Below are 14505 nucleotides of genomic sequence, written 5' to 3' on the forward strand. Positions count from 1 at the left end.
GTATTTCTTTTAGACAGGACAAATGCTGGGTCAAAAGTTTCATGGGTGGGTTGGTGTCCTTATCCCTCCATTAGGGGTCCTGCCTGACTACAGGAGGTGACCTTTTCAGGTTCCATATCCCCACTGTTAGGCATCTTGGCTACAGTCATCTACATTGTCCTGGGAGACTCCCCCCATCCCTGGTCTCTGGGACTTTCTAGAGATTCCCCCCACATCCCTCACCCCCAGGAACTACAGATTTCCATTCATTCTCCCGTCCCTCTGGGCTTCTTTCCTGTCTCTCCCCACACCTGATCCTAATCTCCCCATACTCTACTCCCCTACTCCTGTCCAATTTCCTCCCTCTGCCTTCTATGACTATTTTATAACACCTTCTAAGTAAGAGTCAAGCATCCTTGCTTGGGCCTTCATTTTTGTTTAGCATCTTTGGGTCCATGGAATGTATCATAGGTATCATGTACTTTATGACTAATATCCACTTATAAGAGAGTATATACCACACATGTCCTTTTGGGTCTAGGTTTCCTGACTCAGGATATTTTCTAGTTCCATCCATTTGCCTGCAAAATTTATGATATCCTTGTTTTTAATAGCTGAATAGTATTCTATTGTGTAAATAAACCACATTTTCTCTATCCATTCTTCAGTTGAGGGACATAGTCTTAACACATAGTCAGGTGTGTTAGGACATCCAGGGCTTGCTGTAGTAGGAAAGCTGGGCTCTGATGGTGCCCTATTGTACTGGCTTCTGTCGATTATCTTTTTGAGCTTGTTTTTAGTCTCTTTGGCTGGCCTGGTAGTCCATGGCAGTAGCAAGCCTCTGGGACTGGTTGTCTCAGATTGCAGCAGAACTCTCAAAAGTCAGGCAGAGCTGTGGGCTGTAGTGTGGGGTGCAGATCCTTGATTGCAGGTGGAGGTGTGGACCAGAAGATGGACTGTACTGGGTGTCTCAGGTGGAAGTCAGCCTCCCGGGATGCAGGCAGAGCTGTGGGCTCGCTAGTGGGATGCCAAGCCAAGATTTAAGTAGAGATGTGGACCGGAAGGAAGATGGAACTGCAAAAAGGAAAATGGAGCTCAGAAAGGATGTAGCAGAGCTCACAGCTGCTGGGCTTGCTGCAGGCTGAGGACTGGTGTGTGGTAAATACATAGGCTTGAATTAATGCTACTGCGAATTCTAGAACTGTGAGTAGAAGTAAAATAATAAATGTAATGGTAGCTGTGGGTGGGCTAATATTTATTAGTACTAGAGTAGGGTGTGTCTCATCTGGGTGTCTTGAGTGGGAGCAGGCCTCCCAGGAAGTGTGCAGAGCTGTAGGGTGGGCAGTGGGGTGTAGATCTGCGATGGTAGGCATAGGTATTACAGTGGTTTGAATACGCTTGGCCCAGGGAATGGCACTATTAGGAGGTGTGGCCTTATTGGGGTGGGTGTGGCCTTCTTGGAGGAAGTGTGTCACTGTAGGGCTGGGCTTTAAGACCCTCCTCCTAGCTCCTTTAGGAGTCAGTCTTCTCTTGGTTTCTTTCAAAACAAGATGTAGAACGCTCAGCTCCATCTCCAGTGCCATGCCTGCCTAAACACTACCATGCTTCCTACCTTGAAAATAATGGACAGAATTTCTGAACCTGTAAGCTAGCCCCAATTAAATGTTCTTTATAAGAGTTGCTTTGGTTATGTTGTCTCTTCACAGCAATGGAAACCCTAACTAAGACAGGTGTGGACTGGAAGGAAGATGGAGCTCCAGTAGGATGGGGCAGAGCTCACATCTGCTGAGCTTGCTGGGGTCCCAGCAGTCTGGGGGATTGGTGTGTAGGTGTCTCACCTTGGTATCCCAGGTGGGAGCCAGGAGGAGCTGCCAGGTGGGCAGTAGGGTGCAGATCTGTGATTGCAGTAAAAGTATGGACTGGAAGGAGGCTGATTGGTTGGTTGGTTAGTTGGTTGGTTGGTTGGTTGGTTGGTTGGTTGGTTTTTCTTTTGGTAATTTTTATCTGTTTGTTTTTATTTTGGTTTTGGTTTTGGTTTTTGAGATGGTTCCTGGAGCTTTCTAATTAAACCAGGCTAGCTAGCCTTGAACTCACGGAGATCCACTTGCCTCTGCCTCTGAATACTGGGGCTAAGGGTGTTTATCAACACTATGGGCTTAGCCACCATATTTTGCTATTGCTTGATTGATTGATTGATTGATTGATTGATTGATTGATTGCTTTGAAGACTTATTTTTGGCCCTGGGTGGTGATGTACATCTTTAATCCTATCAGTCAGGAGTTAGAGACAGGTGGATCTCTGTAGATTTGATATCAATATGGTCTTCAGAGTGAAACCCTGTCTTTTAAAAGACTTATTTCTTTTTATTTATGTATATGTGTATTTGGATTGTGAGTGTATATTGTGTGTGGGTCCCTGGAGAGGCCAGAAGAAGGTGTCAGATCCTCTGGAACTGGGAATCAAGCTCAAGTCCTCTGTAAGACCCATACTTGCTCTTCAGCCTCCCATACTTTGCTTTTTAAAATATATTTTTATTAATTTTTCGATAATTTGATAGATGTATACAATATATTTTGCTCATTTTCTCCCCCATTCCTCCCTCTAACTCCTCTCAGATCCACCCTGTCACAACTTTGTCTACTTTCTCTTTTTACAAATAATATCCCCCGAGTCCAATTTTGGTCACACATGTACATATGGGGAGAGGCCATCCACTGGAGCATGGTCAGCCTACTAGAAGCCACACCTTTATAAAGAAAAGTGACGCTCCCTCCCTGAGGGGATACCCATTTGTCCATGGCTCCTTAGGGCTGGGGACTTGTCAGCTATTCTGGAATGTTGACTGGTTTGATCTTGTATGGAGCTTATATAGGGAACCACAGCTGTTTTGAGTTCATGGATTCAGTGGTGCTGTCATGTCCAGAAGACACTGTTTTTCTCCAGTCCTCCCTGACCTTTTCCTTCACTAGTCTTTCCCTCCCCCTCTCCCACAATGGTCCCTGAGCCTTATGGGACATGGATATGGTATAGAAGGCCATCATGGCTAAGCACTCTACAGGCATTCATATACTGTACTTGAACCATTTGAGAGATTCTTTGTTAACCACCATCCACTGCACAAAGATGATGCAAAGATTATCTGATGAAGTCTGAGACTGTACTGATCTATGGGTATAGAGATACTTTTAGCAAAATAATAGTAGATCCCTGGGGGCCTACAAGTTCCCCAACAATGGGTTCTTGGCCAGACATATGTTTTCTCCTGTGGAGCAGGATCCAATCAGAAAGCAGTTGGTTGTCCCGATAACATTCGCACCACAACTGCATCCACAGACATGGCTTTCCACATCAGTTATTACTGTAGCTCACAGGGCCACATTTTGCTTCTTGATGCAGGCAATAAATATTTTGAGAGCTGTTTTCTTCTTTTCTCTCTTTTTACTGAAGGTTTAGACTAAACCATAAGAAACTGAAGCCTTTTTTGAAGCTCAGAATGGTCAAGTATCAACAACTTCCAGTATCTTGCCCCAATAATTTAGGGGTAGTTGTTGAATACAACCTAAGGCTTTCCCTGAGCCCTGATAATGTGAAGGTGTAGCTGCCAGCGGCCACAGAGAACTGGGTTCCTGAAAGGAAAGCTGGAGATGGATGGGAAGGATGGACGAGAGAGGAATGAGACCAAGACAAAGTTTCTCTGATCAAGGCCCAATGTTTAATTCATAAGTCTGAATTTAAAAGGGGAAACCCGTCCCCCACTTTGACAGGATCTCATCAGGAAGACAAGCTCAGCTGCTCAACAGGTAGTGCCTTCTTCCAGGAAGCTGTACATGTGGCAAGACAATAGACTTCGCCTAGGTCAGAAGACTCCACCCTAGGCAGGCTAGCCAGACTGTGGCAAAACAAGGTCTGATTTAGCCCGCTCAAGGCTGGGGGCAAGGGCACATGAAGGAACATAGCTCCTTCTTCAAATCAGAGCCAGTAATAGCCTAGGACCAGCTGCAGCTTTGGATCTTGAGAATCCAACTCTTCCTACTTTAAGGAGCTATGGTTATCAATCTCAAGGCTGCTGTGTGCTTGATCCATGCTGCTCCTGAGATAACCCTGTTTCCTTTGTGTACCATTGTTTGATTATCTTCCTGATGACTTCATCCTTAAGGCTGAGGTCCATATGACCTTTGAGTATGGTCTTCTCCTTTCCCAGATACTTTCTAGAAGTCTCAGGAACCAGTCTATTAACTTTTATTTAGCATGAAAACATGTGGTGAAAGTCTCAGGAGCTAAGTGTATACACAGTAACCACCATGTGATCTCATTTAAGTTTCATAGCAGCTCCAGACCCTGAGTGGAGACCAAAAGACTCTGGTCAAGTGTTCTCTAAAAATTCACAGAATTGATATCTGGGCCTATAGTATGAGGGGACCTGGGCCATTTTGGTCCCTTTCCAGACACCTGTGGGAGCCTACTAGCTTTATAATGCACAACCACTCTGGCTCAGCTGGCCTTGGATCCAGAGCTCACATGAGGGTAGGCCAGTTTCGGCATGAGCATGGCAGCCAGCCATTGGCTAAGAGGAAAATGAGCCATTCCAGACAGACCCTTACAAAACGCCTCATGATAAGATTGCAGAACACATTCAGTGGGGTTCTGAACTTAGGACTAATGTCTGGGTTGGGAATATAGTTCCAGAGGATATAGTGTTTCCTAGGAATGGCATCTAGGAAGTTCATTCCTCATCCAGAAAGGCTGGGGCGGGAGGGAGGTCATCCCAGACAGAACCTCCCCAAAGTGCTGAGAAACTCATTTGAGGCATTGGCCAAGCACCCCTCTACCTCCCTGGACAGCTGGCCTCAATCAGAGCTCTCACTAAGAAGGGCCCCATTCTACAGAGAGCATTCATAAGACAAAAAACATCTGCAAAGACATGTATAGTGGTAGACAGAAACAAAGAGGTGGACAGTAGCCTTTTGAGGTCCAAGTATTCCTCGTTTGAGATAGCTTTCCAAGGCTCTTCCCTTCTCCAAGCTTCTAATTAATATTAATTAATTAATAGAGTCCCTCTCTAGTTACCTTTCTAGTTACCTCCAGTGTGCAGTGAGCACACTAAGTCCGTTCTTCAAATATGGCAGATATCACCAGAGGGGTTTTTTTTCTCTGTTCTGAATGTTCATTCTTCCCAGCTAGGAAATTAAGGTTGGTCACCTCAACAACTTGGTTCCTCCTGTTCTCTTATATTTTCCTGCCAAACCTTAGTAATTACCAACACAGGAAAAATAAAAGTTACACAAGAAAGGGGACGTCATTAGGTATTTGGCAAGGCTGAGGACAAAGTTGCATAACTATAATTATGCAAACACCTGGAATTTTATTTAACCAGCCTTCCATCACTGACAAACACCATCGAAAATCAACTTAAAGGAGGGAAGGTGTATTTCTTCTGAGTCATGGTTTTGGAGGTTTTCTGCCATGGTTGGCTAGTTCTGTTGCTTATAGATCTGTGGAAAGGCAGAGGTGTGATGGAGCTAGCCAACTTACCTCTTGCCACTTAGAGCAGAGAAGGACAACCGGAGAGGTCAGGAACAAGGCATGGCCCTCGGGACGTGGCAACAATGACCCATTTCCTACAACTAGGTCCTCCCTCCTAAGTGCCATTTCCTTTCCATCCTTTTCAAGTTATGACCCCGCCTGCCAATTAATGCACAGATCCAATCTCTTTCCCAAAAGCATCACCATTAAACATTGTTGCACTGGGACCAAGCCTTCAATGCATGAGCATTCCAGACCTAAACTGTGACATTTCATTCCTGGCTCCCAAAGGCTCTGGGGCCATTGACAATGCAAAATTTGTCCAGAGACTCTCAAAGAATCCCCATTGTCTTGATAGTCTCAGCATTGCTCAGAGTCCAAGTCCAACATCTTCTCTGAGACTTGAGACAAACTCTGAGCTACAAGCCTCTATAAAATTAAAAAGCCAACCTATACACTTCCAACATGTAATGATGGGACAGGCACATAGTGAACATTCCCATTCCAAAAAGGGAAAATAGGATTAACAAGAAGGATGGACTAAAGCTAGATCAATTCCAACAGGACAAGCATTAAATCCTAGTAGGGATCAATCCGAGTAAACTCTTTCTTGAAACCATTTTCTCCCTGGTTGGTATTTTGTGTGGTTGATAAAATGGCCTTGGTTGGTAATTAAACAAGCCTTTACCACTCCTAATAAATCACTTTGATTTTTCAGAACCAGCCAAAATATTTCCACTATTACCCTATCTTTGTTCAGTTCTGATCTTTTAGAACATGCTTTATTTTAAGAAGCTTAAAACAAGAACTTTTTGTTGAAAGCTGGAGTTTTCGCTGGATCTGTTAGTATACACCTATAATCCTAGCTCTTGGAAAGCCATAACATGAGTTCAAAGCTAACCTAGGGTACAAAGCAAGGCCCTATCTCAAGAATAAAAGAAAGAGTGGTCAGAGAAAGTGATTTTAATTCAACAACAACAAAACAACAAAAACCAGAATGCCACCAAAAAATTAAAATTCATAACTTATCAGGCATGGATTGAACACTTGATATAGTTTAGGAGTCTTAATTGGACCCATTTTTTTTTCTGCCAGTTGAAGAACTCACACAACAGGCGGCAACAGAGACCTCTCAAACATGGCAGACAGCAGCAGACAAAATCAGCAGTGGAAAAAATTGGGGGTGAATGAACACATGCACACAGCAGACATACAGACAGAAAGATCCTCTGCAAAGCAAAGCAGGAATAGTGACCCCTCATAAAATTCAAAAAAACGAATCTTTGTACTTCTAACATACAAAGATGGGACATTGTCATTGCAAAAAGGAAAAGCAATAGTAGATAAAAAGTAGAAACCCAGTCTCTCCTTAAGGGCTGGGGTTTAAAACTTCTGAAGAGTTTCCCTCCCCTTACTTAGGGTGGTTAGTTTGAAGAAAGATAAGATGGCTAGTTAGTCTGCAGCTGTTGCGTAACATGTCTTGACCAGCCTTGAACTTGCTGAGAATCCATTAACAGGGGTCTTGCTAGTGGAAAACAAAGGCCTACAAGACCTTTCTTTTAAGCAGCCAAGCTTTTGTCCCAGGTCAGAAAGGCAAGGAAGAAGCCAGCCTTCTTGGAAATGCATCACCTTTAGGACTTAGTCATGGGCCCTCTCACTCTCTGTCCACCTGCCAGGGAGTCTCTCACATCACTGAAGCTTCAAAGACTTCTAGGCTTGCTGGTGGGACTGGGAAAGGCAGTGTAGAGTGTTCTTCCAGCTTGTATTTTTGCTGAGGCCATTTCAGGTTTAACAAGATTTTGATCTCCTTGATGGAGAATCCCACAAAAAACAAAAACAAAAAAAACAAACAAAAAAAAAAAAAAAACCTACCCAACTCTAGTCTAGGTACCCAAGATCAGGATGCGCAGCCCCTCCTACCTCCCCAACCCCCACCCCTGCTAACTTTTCATAGCTTCTGTTAAACTGCTTGCTTATGAAAACCTTCCCCCTGCATCTCTTGAGAGAAACACCAGGCCTTTAAAGTTTCTTGATCTAAATTCTCAGGGCTACATTTGAGTCCCAGAATACCTGAGTGCAGTCCCAGCCAGCTGGAAAAAAAAAAAAAAAAAAAAAAAGTTCAATCAACTATCAACTGTGTCTGCGTGGTCATCCCTAGTGGGGTTCCTGTGACACGTGCACCTGGCAATGCCTCCACTGCCTGCGTCACCTCGTTCTCTGCACTATCTGCTGCCTTCACCCCCTCCTGGAGTTCCAGTGCACACAAGGTCCTTTGCAAAGCAGCCTCCTCACAGTCATCTTCTGCACTCCCACCCCTATTCCACATCAGCTCCTATCAATAGCCAAGAACTAGCAAGGAGAAGCCTCATTGTGCTAACTCTTACCTGGGACATAAGAGGAAAGCATCTAAGGCTGTGGTCTGTGGGTTTGTTGGTTTTTGTTTGTCTGTTTTTTTGAGTCCCAAGATCATATCAGAACTTTCAAAACTGTGCTGCTCTCCACTGAGGGACAGACGTGCAAGGTCTCAAGGGGAACAGTGAGACAGATGGTTAGGAGTATGGAGTTAATTAGAAGCATCATTTGCCATGGACAGACTGACAGAAACAGAATGGTAGGATCTCTGAGGAGAATTCGGGGATAGATAGTGTGGCAGATTCTGCTCAGTAGAATCGGGGCCCACAAGGCTGAAGTGGGGATTTCTTCCTGTGTTTTCTGAGGAAGAAGAGGTGTTCACAGCATGAGACTGCAGCCAGGTTCTTTGATTTCCCAACAGGCATCAGGGAAGGGCATCATAGCCTTTTTTGATGTGCAGGAACCCACAGATTTCCCCCAAGTGAAAAATCTGTGTTCCTGGGAGTCTATGAGCTAGAGAGTCACAGTCACAGACCTGTCGGGATCTGTAGGTGGGGAGGGGCTGCCTCAGGGACTGTGGCTTGTGCAGTCCAGTCTAGATTCTAACAAGACCACTGTGATCTTTCTGGAAGTTCTCTTGACTTCTGCCCCCAGAAACCCAGCCCTGCCTCTAGGTCTCTGTATTCCCTACCCTCCTTTGTGCACAGGCCAAGCCTCCTGCCCATTCACATTCAAGCAGCATCTACCCCTCCCCAACACTGGGCAGGGCTCTGGAGCCAGCTAAAAGCACCTATGGGTGTTGTAACAGCCCAGCCCAGTCTTGCACAGTTTCTTCTTCAGCAGGAACTCTCTGCTAGAAGAAAGCCCGTGTTAGGTGTGCCTGGTCCAAGCAAGGCTGCCTGGCACTCACTTGTCCTCTGGAGTCAGCCACTATTTATCCAAGCAAAGCCGGGATCCTGGCACTCAGCCATGTTGAGGACAAGTTTCCAGGGAGTGGCAAGACTTGTCCGCCACAAAGCTCTTTACAGAAGCCCCTGTCTCCTGCCCAGAGTCCACCTGGCCTCAGCATTTGGTTCCTCCACAGAGTCCCTGGTAAGTTCCCAGGCAGCCAGATGAGCTCCCTTCCTCTCTAAGGGCCTAAGGCCTGAGCACCCTAAATCCTCTCTTCCTTCCTTATATCTGGGGTGATAAGGACCAGTTTGGCTTGGCAAAGGGAAAATGCTTTGGGGTAGTTACTACATAAGCCATATCCTGAACTAACAGTATTAGGACAAATACTGGTCCAAATCCTGTGTGGCCATTGGTAAATATTTCATAGAGTTCCCACTGCCACAGATAAGTAGGGTATCCCCTGACAGAAGCTCCTGTCTGTGGGTTTGGCAATCCGCTGCTTATTATCCACAGAAGAGACTAATGCATGACATCTGGCAGATAAACACATTATCCCTGACTCTGGCCATGATTTCACACTTCCTTGGGGCCTGAAAGCATTTCAAAGGAGCTGCCAGACAGGCCCATAAGCTGACTAGCCCCTGTAGTGAGGGGCTAATAATGATCTCTCACTAACTGTGGGCTTATCCCTCAGGAAAACAGTGTCTAGCTCACCCATCTCTCTCCCAAGTATAACAACTTTAAATCATAGTTTCCCCACTTGTTCAATGGGTCTAATAGTAGCAGTTCCCCATTTCAAGGAACTACCCACAGTAATAATGCTGCACTTCCATACAGCTTGTCTGGAATGACTAGCCCCATCTCCGTGCCAGACATCCCCACTTCTTTGTCTTTCACACCCCACTTATCCACAGAGGTTCCCAAGCTCCCTACAAGGAAGATGGGGTCTTTCCCTAGGCTTAGCACCCCAGCAGACAGGACTGAAAGCCCCAACCCCAGAAACAGATGTCCCCTACCCAAAAACATCCCAACCTTCCAAGATGTCATTGTGTCACCCTGAATTTTCTTGCCTAGGTTGCAAGATTCTGCCCAGAGAAGACAGATTTGAAAGATTATGCCCTTCCCAATGCCAGCTGGTGTTCAGATATGCTGAGTCTGTATCAAGAATTTCTGGAAAAAACCAAATCAGGCGGCTGGATTAAACTACCCTCCTTCAAATCCAACAGAGATCATATCCAGGGCCTTAAGCTCCCATTTGGGCTGGAAACTGCCTCAGGTAAGACAAGTAAAGGTCTGAGAGGGTCCAGGAGCACACACAATCCACCCCCCAGCACACTTTACACACACCTCCACACACGAACACCCTCCCTCCACCACATACACACACCTAATCCACACACATACACACTCACACCTACACACACACACACACACACACACACACACACACACACACACAAACACACACACACAAAGAAGGGGCCCTGCCTGAAACCCTCAGTCAGTTCAGCCTGCTGCCTTCCTCTGGTTTGAAGACACTCAGGAAGGCTAGCCATGGTGGCACACAAATTCCAGCACTTAGAGTGCAGAGGCAGACGAATACGGTCTGCAAAGCTACCCAGGACTAGAGAGTAAGAACTTTTCTCCAAACAGGAGAGGGTGAATATGATTAAAACACATGTATGAAATTCCCCAAGAATTATTACAAAAAAAAAAGTTAAGACATTCAGGAAGGATACGCAGGAGCCCCCTCCAGTTCTCAGACGGGAGGTTCTTCCATTCTACCCACACCTTCCTCTCCTACAAACCAGCCTTGCATGGGTAGCATGTCTGCACTGGTCTCTCGGCCTGGCCCCTTTGCTTTCCTCTGAAGGGGACCACATCCAGCTGAAGTCTGGCTGGAATGAGTTTTAAGACATCCAGAGCTTAAAAAGCAGAAATTGTTAATTCCAGACTGAGGATAGGGCTCAGTTGGTGGTATTCTTGTCTAGTCCTGATCTTGCCTTCACCCCTAGCTGGGGACTTTATTAGAGTTTGTTTCCCCAAGACACAGCTCCTCTGAAGACAAGGACCATGTTTTGCCCCCCCCCCTCCTCTGTGGAAGGGCTCCCTAGCAACAGAGCCTAGATGTCTTCTGGTTCTCTCTCCTCAATCTTGCTAAACTCACATGTCCTGACAGATCCCCATGCCCTGAAGTATCTCTGCTTCAAATTGTGATCTCTCCCTAGACAAACAGGACTGGCGCCTCTTTACCAGGTCCATACAACTGGAAGGACAAGGCTATGAATACGTCATCTTTTTCCACCCATCTGAGAAGAAGTCTGTCTGTCTTTTCCAGCCAGGCCCCTACCTGGAGGGGGCACCAGGGTAAGACTTCACACAGGCCAGGGTGGTTGCCTCTCAGGCTTGGCTCCCCAGGGTGGGTCCAGCACCCACCAGGTTCTGGAGTCTCTAAGAGACCTAAAATGGGGCACAAGAAACTGGGTGTCAGCTTTTCAATGCCAGGTCTGGCAGGAAAATCTGGGTTAGCTTGTCGAGGCTCCATTGTGCATGTATGAAGAACCCCTTATTGAAGCCTCAGAATGTTCTAAAATGAAAAGTCCTGAGAGGCCAAGGATCTTTTCCTTCTTTCCCCCAAGAAGACAGGGTAGAGAGAAGTTGGATGAGTTTTATTCAGATATATGTGGGACTATTTAAAAAAAAAAAGAAAGGCAGATCAGATGAGGCCAGTCAGTGGACTAAGAGCGCAGAGAGATTAATATCGCCTAAGTCCCAGGCATGGTGTGGGAAGGAATTTCCCATTGTTTAAGAAGTGCTTTGCAGAATCACAAGTTTGCCAATAGATCCTTTGTCTGGCCAGGGAACACAAAAGAGGCAAGGGAAGGTCTGGGTTCTTTGGCATCAACTCATTTTCTCTTCACAGTAATGGAGGCAAGTGCCCAGAGGTGTGGGTGAGATTTGGGGAACTTACTAAATGAGGTAGTGATTCTTTTTATTCACAATATCTGGTGAAGGCTCAAAGTGGTTCAGTAAGTTGGTCAAGAACTAGGAATCCAGACAGGTGGAGTGACGTCACCTAAGCAGGAGGGGAGGGGCCTGGAAACCCCACTGCAGCCTTGGCAGATTAGCAAGAGCAGCTAGCAGGGGTCTTTGATGAATTGTATTTACTTTTCAGCCCCAGGTCTGTTTTATGTCATTTGCACATTAACTTAAGATGCCCCCAATACTTTCTCCTAGCCTAATCAACAGTGATAAAGGTATGTCACGAAGGTCAGTTTGCATAAATGATAATGAAGGTTTTATTTACTTGAAATAAAGCAAATATCTGTGGCATCACACCGAAATGGGCTCTTAGGTTTTTCCAGGCAGTACTTCTCAGGAGCCTACCTTGCTGGCCTTAGAAGCTGTGGGCCCCACATTGGCTGAGTGAGTGAGAGACTTATCAAGTCTTTGGTGGCTCACAAATACAGTCTAAGAACTCAGGAGGCTGAAGCAGGATTGCAGTGAGTTCAAGGCTAGCCTAGACTTCAGAGCAAGATCGTGTCCCCACAAACAAAATAACAAAGGACTAAGTCAGAAAGTTCAGACTTTTCCCACTCCTTTCAACACATGCAACCTTCTAAGATGTGGCAGCTGCAGCCAGCAATTAAGTGACGGATCAGAAAGATGTCCCCCATTAATTCTGTAAGGAAAAAACAATCCTGTTGATAAAATAAAATGGTTGTATCATCGGTTAACACATGCTGAAGCAAAAAAGAGAGAAGTTAGTTATATTTGACCTTCTGAAGCCCACAGGACATATCTCTGTGTCCGTTCCTATTTGGCTGCCTGGGGTAGAAGATCCCCTTTGGGGAACTCTTGGGAAGAAAAAATGCTTGAGAGGTGTGGTACAGTATGGAGAGGAAGCCCAGCATAGGGGTCTGCCCAGCAGCCCTAGCCCTAGTCTTGCTCCCCATCCCGATCCCCAGGTTTGCTCACGGAGGGTCACTGGCAGCCTTGATGGATGAGACATATTCGAAAACTGCATATCTGGCTGGAGAAGGACTATTCACACTAAGTCTAAACATCAAGTTCAAAAAGTAAGTGTGGGTCCTCTCGCCATGGCTGATGTCTGGGTTCTGTTTTTATCGTGGGGTTATAAAACTTTGCAAGTTGAGTGTGAAGATCCTGCCTGTCTCCCTCCTTTCCTGGCAAGCATATCCCTAGACCCAGGCCAGAATACAACCTCTGCCATTCAACACCAGAAGCCAATGCATAGCCCCAAACCTGGGGCTGCTTCTGAGTCCTGGAGGCAGGGTGAGGTGAGCCAAGAATGGAGCCAGTGTGGGAGCAGGTGGGGAAATGAATTCAACTGTCACCTCTTCCAGCTTGATCCCCGTGGGCTCTTTGGCTGTCCTGGACATTCAAGTAGAAAAGATTGAAGACCAGAAACTCTACATGTCCTGCATCGCCCAGAGCAGAGACAAGCAGACCGTCTATGCCAAGTCCTCCGGTAAAGAAATCTGCAGCCTCAGCCTGGGCTGCCTGCCACTACCCCACCCACAACAAAGGGTAGGGAAGATGAGGGCAAAAAGTCAAATCCTAAGCTGGAGTCTAGGACTTTTAGGAGTGGAAATGTTACTTGCTAGAGACATGGATGAAGAGAAAGGGAACAAAGTGAGGATTACCCAACCTGCACCGCAGGACAGTCTCAAGTGATGGGCTAATCTACAATAATGTTCCATGCCCAGGCAAACTCCTGCTCGAGTGATCCTGGCACTCAGTTCACTCCTTTCTTGCAGGTGTTTTCCTTCAGCTGCAGTTGGAAGAACAGTCCCAGGAGCAATGACCTTGACCTTGATGACTCAGTGGCCACATAACAGACAAGGGTCCCCAGGAATCAGGTGGCAGAGGAGGGAGAAAAAGGCATTTTTACCACCCCACGGTCAGTCCAAGAACCTTCTGTAGTTGGAATCAAAATCGTCCGTAGGCCACAGATAACTCAGCAGTTAAGAACCCTAGCTGCTGCTTGATTTCCAGCACCAACAAGGTGGTTCACAACCATCTGTAACTCCTGTCCCAGGGAATCCAATACCCTTTTCTGGCCTCCATGGAGTACCAGGTACACGTCCAGTGCCTTCCGTACAAACCCAACACCCGTATACCTAAAAATAAATGAATGTTTTAAACCTTGCTTTAGTTGATTCTTTTAGTCTTCCAATGTCCTCCTCCCATCAGCTCCTGCCAAGTGCCAGGCACTAAACCAGGCACCTGGAACACTGCAGTGCAAATCAGGGTTACTGGCCTAGAGACACACACAGAAGGAGAACACAGCTCCATATCAAGATCTTCCTGTCCATCCCTGGTTCCTGTCAGCACAGCAGTGTATGCTGGGGAAAAAAGAGCCAGGTCCATTTAACTCCATGAACCAGAGATACTCAGAAGGAAGCTTTGCCTAAGCTGAATGAAACTCAAAAGTTAAGTAGTGTGATGACACATGACTTTAATCCCAGCACTGGGGGGTGGGGATGGGGATGGGGTGAAACAGGAGGACCCTGAGTTCCCAGCCTTCTTATGCTGTATGGTGAAGCCTTGTCTTAAAACAACAGGGAATGGGGTAAAGCTGGGAGGTAAAGCGCTTGTGTGAAGACCTGAGTTTAGATGCCCAGAACTCATGGAGGTTAGGAATAAGAGTGGCAACAAGGATCTTGACCCCAGCTGGGATGGGGGTGAAGACAGCCATGTCCTGGGACTTGCTGAGGCCAGTCTAGCCTAAATAG

General features: G+C 46.2%; 1 protein-coding gene across 1 annotated transcript; it reads left to right on the forward strand.

The window, feature by feature from the left end:
* The first annotated feature begins 8664 nt into the window (after nucleotides 1-8664).
* Them5 (thioesterase superfamily member 5) lies at nucleotides 8665-13918 on the forward strand. Its single transcript, NM_025416.3, has 6 exons — nucleotides 8665-8947; nucleotides 9821-10022; nucleotides 10975-11113; nucleotides 12715-12825; nucleotides 13114-13238; nucleotides 13528-13918. The coding sequence occupies exons 1-6, from the start codon at nucleotides 8825-8827 to the stop codon at nucleotides 13572-13574; spliced, it is 747 nt and encodes a 248-aa protein (NP_079692.1). The 5' UTR covers nucleotides 8665-8824; the 3' UTR covers nucleotides 13575-13918.
* Nucleotides 13919-14505: the final 587 nt, after the last annotated feature.

The sequence above is a fragment of the Mus musculus genome, chromosome 3, assembly GCF_000001635.26.
Source record: "Mus musculus strain C57BL/6J chromosome 3, GRCm38.p6 C57BL/6J".
In the NCBI taxonomy this organism is placed as follows: Eukaryota; Metazoa; Chordata; class Mammalia; order Rodentia; family Muridae; genus Mus; species Mus musculus.